Source organism: Quercus lobata, chromosome 10 (genome assembly GCF_001633185.2).
Source record: "Quercus lobata isolate SW786 chromosome 10, ValleyOak3.0 Primary Assembly, whole genome shotgun sequence".
NCBI lineage: Eukaryota > Viridiplantae > Streptophyta > Magnoliopsida > Fagales > Fagaceae > Quercus > Quercus lobata.
Genome location: NC_044913.1, coordinates 11,701,304 through 11,709,514, shown reverse-complemented (window position 1 = coordinate 11,709,514; position 8,211 = coordinate 11,701,304). Strand labels below are relative to the sequence as shown.

The 8,211-nt window shown below is 33.3% G+C and overlaps 1 protein-coding gene across 1 annotated transcript; it reads left to right on the top strand.

Annotated features, from left to right (window-relative positions):
• Window positions 1-1,124: 1,124 nt before the first annotated feature.
• Window positions 1,125-6,471, top strand: LOC115963689 (1-deoxy-D-xylulose 5-phosphate reductoisomerase, chloroplastic). Its single transcript, XM_031082788.1, has 12 exons — window positions 1,125-1,302; window positions 2,023-2,201; window positions 2,683-2,769; window positions 2,932-3,057; window positions 3,146-3,208; window positions 3,344-3,493; window positions 3,704-3,771; window positions 4,334-4,445; window positions 4,562-4,666; window positions 4,836-4,957; window positions 5,295-5,441; window positions 6,021-6,471. The coding sequence occupies exons 1-12, from the start codon at window positions 1,209-1,211 to the stop codon at window positions 6,187-6,189; spliced, it is 1,422 nt and encodes a 473-aa protein (XP_030938648.1). The 5' UTR covers window positions 1,125-1,208; the 3' UTR covers window positions 6,190-6,471.
• Window positions 6,472-8,211: the final 1,740 nt, after the last annotated feature.

The window sequence follows — 8,211 nt, the reverse complement described above, 5'->3', positions numbered from 1 at the left end:
AATTATATTTTCCAGGTTTCTCCTTATGCCAAAGCATCTAATATATAATTAATTACTCAGAAAAAATAAATATTTGGACTTATTATAACAAAGAATCAATTAGCAACCCAAGCAGAGTATCTAGTATTATTATTATTATTATTTTAATTTTAGCATCCAGTACTTTCAAATACATTACTCTCAGCCTGTCAGCCAAAAAAAATTACTGACCATCACAGGAAGTCATAAATTTTTTATTTTTTTATTTCTATAAATATGATCAAATTTTAATCTATAAGTATAGAATAATTAATTTTATCATCAATATAAAATATTAATTAATTTTTTATATAAGCGAAACTTGAGTAATATATAATATAATTGGAGGAGAAGATTTTACTATAATTGACCAACTTGAACCACAAAATGGTAAAGTTCTAATAAAAGGAAAACGATAAAAAAAGGTTTGTACGTGGCAGGCAATAATAATAGACCTGGCAACATCACATGATTCACATCACTCTTTACAATTTACATATTTTGGTACAAAGAAAGTTGGGTTGGAGATTTTGGACCCAACTGAAATCCGAATAATCCACTCAGGGGCCACCCTTTCCTTGATTCCCTCTCTCACCCCGATCCATTCGTCCCTCCACTCCTACTTATTAACTTATTATTTATAACCATTTTCTATATAAAATTAAGGCTAAAATACTGCTAATCTAGGAAGAATGGACACATACACAAGTACAAGTGTTATTTCTAAAAAATTATAATATGAAATGGCCGTAATGACCCATGTTTGACATAGGTACAATATTGATATGAACGAGTACAACACCCAAATGAAGTGTTCGATTATTAATACTTTTGAGACTTGGGTTAATGCGAGCATGTCCATAATTTTTTAAAACTGATCGATATGGTTCCTAAATCCAACTTAGACTCTCGTAATAATTAAGAACCAAGTTAATCAGTAGATTGTTTTGATGATCACACCCAGTTGAAAAAAAGACCAACTCAAATCGCCCTCTAGCCATTTTTCATTTAAAAAAAAAAAAAAAAAAAAACCCTCTATCAATCCCGTGCCACATAAAACTAAACAACCCAACCCAGGGCCTATATATATTTTAAACTTTTTGCATTTCTGTGACCACAAATTATATTCTTAAAAACCCAGTTTTTCATTTCCACATCAACATTTTTTGTTCTCTGAAATCTTATTTGTGATGGCTTTGAATTTGGTTTCTCCAGCTGAAATCAAAGCCTTATCGTTCTTGGACTCCACAAAGTCCAACCACTCCCACAAGCTCTCAGTCTCAGGTTCACTCACTCACTGCCTTTTTTAACTTTCTAAAGTTCACAACTTTATTTTCCTTCTCTGCAAAAAAAAAAAAAAAAAAAAAATCCTGGAAAAGTTGCTTTCTGATACTTCCTTTCCTTTGGGTACTTCAGTTTTGTTCATATGAGAGAAAAACTCAAACTTGTTGCCAAGCACTTGCTTTCTTTAGCTTAAGGACAGAACAGTTATGTTTGTATGTACTTCCAGCTCTTAACATTTGATTCTCTGCGTTGGTTGCTGTTTGAAATTATGAACAAAGAATATAGCTTTAATTACAAAGAGGTTTAACTGAATAAATAAATAAACTTTTTTTTTTCTTTTTTAGAAGTGGGTAGTTTTTGGTGTTTAGCTTTATTGCTTTTGGTTGAATTTTTAGTGTGTGTGTATGGATTTTAGAACTTTTGAGTATCTGGGTCTGTGAAAATTGAAATTTGATATATTAAACTTTTATTTGAGTATAATTTGGTGTTGTATATTCTCGAAAATGCTATTCGGATTTGTAGAGTAATTTGGTCATGATTTTGTTGTTGTTGTTGTCATTGATTATTCACAGTATATGAATTTCAGAAACTATGCTTCAATGGTTTTTTGGTGAAATTTTCAATATTTTTTATTAGTGTATTAGATACTGTTGTGTTAAGTAGTTTGACTTTAAAACCCTATTGTTGGGGGTTTAATCTTTTGTTCTTTTTGATTTGTAGTTGGATATAATTTGAAGAGGAAGGATCATAGAGTGGTATTTGGGAAAAATATTCGTTGTTTGGCACAGGGACCTCCACCGGCCTGGCCAGGACGAGCCATTCCTGAGTCTGGTCGTAAGACTTGGGATGGTCCAAAGCCTATCTCCATTGTTGGATCAACTGGGTCAATTGGAACTCAGGTAAAACAAAAGTAATTTGTTTTGTGACCACAATAAAATTATACTTAAGGAGAACATTTAGATGCACCTTTATAAAATGTGTTGTTGGTACTAGCTAGATATTGTAAATTGTGATGTATTATAAAGGGGAATTGGAAACCAAATAGGATTAGCAGGTTTTGAGATCAATAAATACTGATGACATGATGTATTGTCAAGTTGGCACTAAAATTTTTTCATTTTGTTTTGTAAGAAACTCGTCTATTTGGTATTTCCTTTTGTAATTGTGGAATCTGTAGTGAATTTTTTTTTTTTTTTTTTTTTTTTTTTTTTTTTTATGTCTCTGACTTCTTATTATTATTATTGTTGTTGTTGTTTTTTTCTGTCTAATTTTTTGTTTGACGGTAGAATGTTTTTGTTCTGAATTCAAACTAATGCTTGGCATGTGAAGAATGTCTTGACCCATAATTAGTTGCTTAGAATTAGCTTTGGTGTTCTACAGACATTGGACATTGTGGCAGAGAATCCTGATAAATTCAGAGTTGTGGCACTTGCAGCTGGTTCAAATGTAACTCTTCTTGCAGATCAGGTAACGGTTAGATACATAACATATAATAGAACTGGTTTAGTTTTTCCGATTTACAGCAAGCCTTAAATTAAATTTTTAGATGATAGTCTGAGCTGTCACTTGATTATGATCCAGTATTATTGATGATTTCATTTTATGTACTTATTTGTTCTTTCTGGATAGGTGAAAACATTCAAACCTCAACTAGTCGCCGTTAGAAATGAGTCCTTAGTTGATGAACTCAAGGAAGCTTTGGCTGATGTTGAACCAAAACCTGAGATTATTCCTGGGGAGCAAGGAGTTATAGAGGTGGCATACAATCTATTTATTTGGTCTTTGTCTGGATAATGAAAGCCATTCTTGTTATTCAATAGATATTTTCTGCATATTTTTTCAGGTTGCCCGCCACCCAGATGCAGTTACTGTAGTTACAGGAATAGTAGGTTGTGCAGGACTAAAGGTAAATCCTTCAATTTTAAGTGTTTTTTTTTTTTTATTGAAAGGGCGAAACCAAAAGCAAGATATCACTTATTAGGAACAAACACATATTTGGCTAACTGAAGTGTTCCTGTTTTTTCTTTTTTTTTTTCCTTAGCCTACAGTCGCTGCAATCGAAGCAGGGAAAGACATAGCTTTGGCCAATAAAGAGACCCTGATAGCTGGAGGTCCCTTTGTCCTTCCTCTAGCTCACAAGCATAACATAAAAATTCTTCCTGCTGATTCAGAACATTCTGCCATATTTCAGGTATGAAAAGACGTGTATTGATTGCTAAGCTTATCCAACAAAATTTCAGATACTTCCATTACATTTAGTTTTTTGTTTTTGGTAGTGATATGAATAATTCTTGAATATTACTTGGTTCATGTTATCTGTGGCACTTGAACGATCACTATATCATTTTACTCCACAATACGCTTATAAGAAGAAAAGCTTAAAGAAATCTCTCTTCTTCAGTGTATTCAAGGCTTGCCGGAAGGTGCACTTCGACGCATTATTTTAACCGCGTCTGGTGGGGCTTTCAGGTGTGAAATCAAAATTTAAGCTATAATACTTAAGCTTGTAACTTTAAATGTACAGGGGGCAGTAATCACTTCTAATCTGCAGAGCTGGAGTCAATATGCAATTATTACCAATGTGGCTTAATTTGGCTCTTCTATGTTAGTTTGCTTGATAAGACATGTATTTATTGATCAATGTTTTTTAGTGATTTGAAAATCTTCTTAGTACAGTTTTAATGAACTCTAGTATACAAGCATCAAGAAAACATCTCAGGCCCCAGACATTTTTCTTATATTCAGTTTAATGATAGCTTCCTGCAAAGCCATTGAAAACTCCTGGCCTCTCATGTGTAGTATATCTGACTCATATAATTTCTTTCATGGCCAATTTTGGAGTGTCACATGACTCATCTCCTACCACTGATAATTAATACATTTAAGAGTTTTAGATTTCAGGTTATAATTATTTAGGAGTGGCTTGATGAACTTCTTGTGTATTTAATTTTCTCATATTAATAAAGATATCTTTACTTATCAATGAAAAAAGGACCTGAATTTTACAATTAGGTTACTTGGTTACCAACAGGGATTGGCCTGTTGATAAACTGAAAGATGTTAAAGTTGCTGATGCCTTGAAGCATCCTAACTGGAATATGGGGAAAAAGATCACTGTTGACTCTGCTACCCTTTTCAATAAGGTTTGTTCTTATTCTGTCTGTGTTTCAGATTGAAATACTGTGCTCCATCCGACTGATGTGCTATAATGGTATGAGGTGCCAGGAATAAGAAAATAAATTCCTCTTTTTTTGGATAGGGTCTAGAAGTCATTGAAGCCCACTACCTGTATGGAGCTGGATATGATGATATTGAAATTGTGATTCATCCGCAATCTATCATCCATTCGATGGTTGAAACACAGGTTTGGTTTTATACATTTTTTAGTGTTACTCTAATTATGTTTAAAGTGTCTGATATTTGCAAATGCTTTTATTTTTGTAGAGGCAGGGAAATTGATACAATAATGCTTCTGAATAATTATGTGAAATTTCTCATTTTATATCTATCTCTATTTATTTCTTTCTTCCCAGGATTCATCTGTTCTGGCACAGTTGGGGTGGCCTGATATGCGCTTGCCCATTCTCTACACAATGTCGTGGCCAGACAGAATCTATTGCTCTGAAGTGACTTGGCCTCGCCTTGACCTTTGCAAGTACATAGTCTTTCCCCAATCATGTTATGGTTTTAAACTCCCTGTCATTTCCTTTTTAAATTCTAGGCGGGTATCACTTACCTGCATTTCCAGGGTTAATTTCCTTAGTAGTAGATGCTCGCTAAATTGGTCACACAAACTGCTTTTCTCAAACAACCCTTTTCTGGATACCTTTCCAAAAATTATAGTGAGAACTCTCATCTTAGAAGATAAGCAACTCCTCTTCTTGCCAAGAGTCTTTAAGATATGATGATCAAGCTGAAAATGGTGAACATGCTTATAACTTCATGTCAGCGTGCTTGTTTAATATGACTCAAGTTAAAATGGGGTTATGCAGGCTTGGTTCACTAACATTTAAAGCTCCTGACAATGTAAAATACCCCTCGATGGATCTTGCATATGCTGCTGGACGGGCTGGTGGCACAATGACAGGTGTTCTTAGTGCTGCTAATGAGAAAGCTGTAGAGATGTTTATTGATGAAAAGTATGTGTTCCATTTCTTGATTTTCACTCAGTCCAAATGTTTCCTTTCGAACATTGGTGCATATCTTCTTGATAAGTGTGTTTTCTATTTCTGCTTTCCTTGGGACTCTTTTTCCAAATAACGTAACTTTTGTTGCTTATTTTTCAGTAATATGCAAAATATTATATGTTTTCCTTTTGTAAAGGTTGTAATTTTTTCAGAGATTGAAGATCAGTTTATTGGTATTTTTCTCCAAAAATTTTCTGGTCTATTTCTATTTCGAAATTCCCTGGGAAATTTTCCATGGGCCCTGAGCCTCTGTCATCCTCTTCCACCTCAAGTAACCTGCATGACTACTTATTTACATCTGTAGAAACTGCATTTGTCATGAAACTAATACTTTCAAACTGGACTGGCTTTCTTGCCCTTTGCATTTGCATTCACTATCCTGGTTTGCCTAACATATATTATTTGGAATCCAATTATTAAATTACCTCAGCTGTTTGCCTACTTAGTCATTTATAATGCAATCCTGTTCTTATATAAATACTGCTTCCCGATGTGATTTCTTCACCATTGAATAGTTTGCTTTGTTTTCAGGATTAAATATCTAGATATTTTCAAGGTTGTGGAGCTAACATGTGATCAGCATCAGAAGGAGTTGGTGACTTCACCTTCCCTTGAGGAAATTATACATTATGACTTGTGGGCACGGAAATATGCTGCCAGTTTGCAAGAGTCTTCCCGTGCAAGTCCTGTTCTTGCATGAGTGAAGCTAGCCCTTGTTGGACTGTATAAAGTTGGTCCAACTTGGAATGGAATGTTGAATTCCTGCCAAAAATTAGCATTTTTGCTAAGGATGGTTTTGCCGGTTTTGGCAAAAAGAGGAGAGAAAAAGGAAAGGGGGGTGGTGTTCAGTGACTGTATCATAAATGGGTTTGGGGAAAATTGAGCAATTGTATCGAACATGTATAAAAATGAAAATAGGTATCTGAAATGTGTTCCCAATGATAGGTTTTCGAATGTTTGAATGTGTATCTTGGCCATTTAATTTAAGTGCTTAATTCGGAAGAAATCAATGGGAATGTTAACAGAGAGACCAAAAAAATTGATGATAATCTCGCTTCGCCGCGAGGATGCAACTTCTTTGATTGTCTTGACCACTTCTTTTCCAGTACCTTGTGCAAATAGGATCAGAAAGTTCTTCACTATGACAATCATTTCTAATGCCTTGGCCTTGTTCTAAACAAATTTTGTTTCTAGAAAGCATTAGCTTTTTCTTGCATTTAATGATGGGTAAGACTCAAATCTCCTAACTAACTAAATTAATTTCCTTGCGTGTGTTCCACTCCCAACAGGGATGTAGTTTGAGAAAGATATTTCTGCAGAGTTAAAACAATGTCACTATCTTATTTATTTCATAGCAAGAAACAGATACTGAAAATGATACAAAAGTAATGGGAACTCTCTACCCCTTGGATTCTGGATTCTGATAAGCTTGTAGTGCCTATTGTTTTTGATGTTCTAGATCCTGTAGCATGTGGTAGGATACTTCTCTTTGTATCTTCAGTGGAGTTTAGAGGTAGCAAAATTTGACCAGGACCTAAAAATCTAAGTGGAAGTTTGGCACATTAAATGTGGATTGTATTATAGACCAGTTAGATCTTTTTGACTTAAATGAGTGAGAGTGACAGATTTTGGTCTGAAACAATTTTGTATTTTCGTCGGACTTTGGATTGGATTGGGGACAAATTGACACATTAGGCTGCAACCCGGATTTGAACCAAGCTCAATCTGCACAATGATTAGGCCCTTGCATTGCATAGGTACATTTGGGCTTCTTTTAGGCCCAGAGTTAGACTGGACTTGAAACTTGACAAGCCTCAATCCATTCTGTTAATTTTTGTGCACATGGGGTACTTTGTCTCTACATGTGTAAGACTCACAGGTAGGGTTATGTGCCATGTGCACTAAATAATTTCATGTTATTTTATTTTTAATGAATCACTTGATTTATTCAACCAAACATAGAAACACTAAAAAAAATATATATATCATAATTTATTTTAAATTTTAACAAGTTTTTATGGTTTTTAACTAGTGTATCATTGATGTTATTTTATCATTTTTACCATTCATAACTTTCGACTTTAATAGATTTGAAATATTTTATAACAAGAATGATATTACAAATTTTATTACACTAGTTTGGAAAATATTACCAATTATAAAATAAAAATATGAGGTTCAAATCTCGCCTACATAAAAAATCGATCAGTATTTGTTCAACTATAAAAACTACTAGTTCAACTAGTAAAAATTGAAAATCGGGCATATTTTCAATTATTTGACTATTTCGATTTTTAAAATCATGCATGTTAAGAACAATCATCATAGATTAAAATTCTATCTTATCCCAAAAAAAAAAAAAAAAAAGGGTTCAGTTTCTTATTTTTACTATAAATTAAAATTCTATCTTATCCAAAAAATATTAAACATTTAGTTATTATATTTTGGGTCCAGTTAATGTGTGCCTTAAAAGCACATATTAGTCATTTATTTTTGGAAACATTTGTCATTTTATGGAGAATTGAAAAAGTTGTCAAAAAAAATTGGTAACTTTTACTCCCTCCGTCCTACTTTGTTTGTCTTGTTTGAAAAGTCAAACTTTTTAAGGGAACATCATTTATTGTTTTGTTTACCTTTTAAAAATGTATAAGTTTCCAAAACTACCCTTAAATAAATTTATCAAAAAATTGAATTATTAATAAAATAGGGGTATAATAGAAAC

Excerpts from the sequence above, each read along its gene's own strand:
- LOC115963689 (XM_031082788.1), top strand. The coding sequence starts at position 1,209 with ATGGCTTTGAATTTGGTTTCTCCAGCTGAAATCAAAGCCTTATCGTTC. Across the intron at positions 3,209-3,343 it reads TAGGTTGTGCAGGACTAAAG|CCTACAGTCGCTGCAATCGA; the intron begins GTAAATCCTTCA and ends TTTTTTCCTTAG. Across the intron at positions 4,958-5,294 it reads CCTCGCCTTGACCTTTGCAA|GCTTGGTTCACTAACATTTA; the intron begins GTACATAGTCTT and ends GGGGTTATGCAG.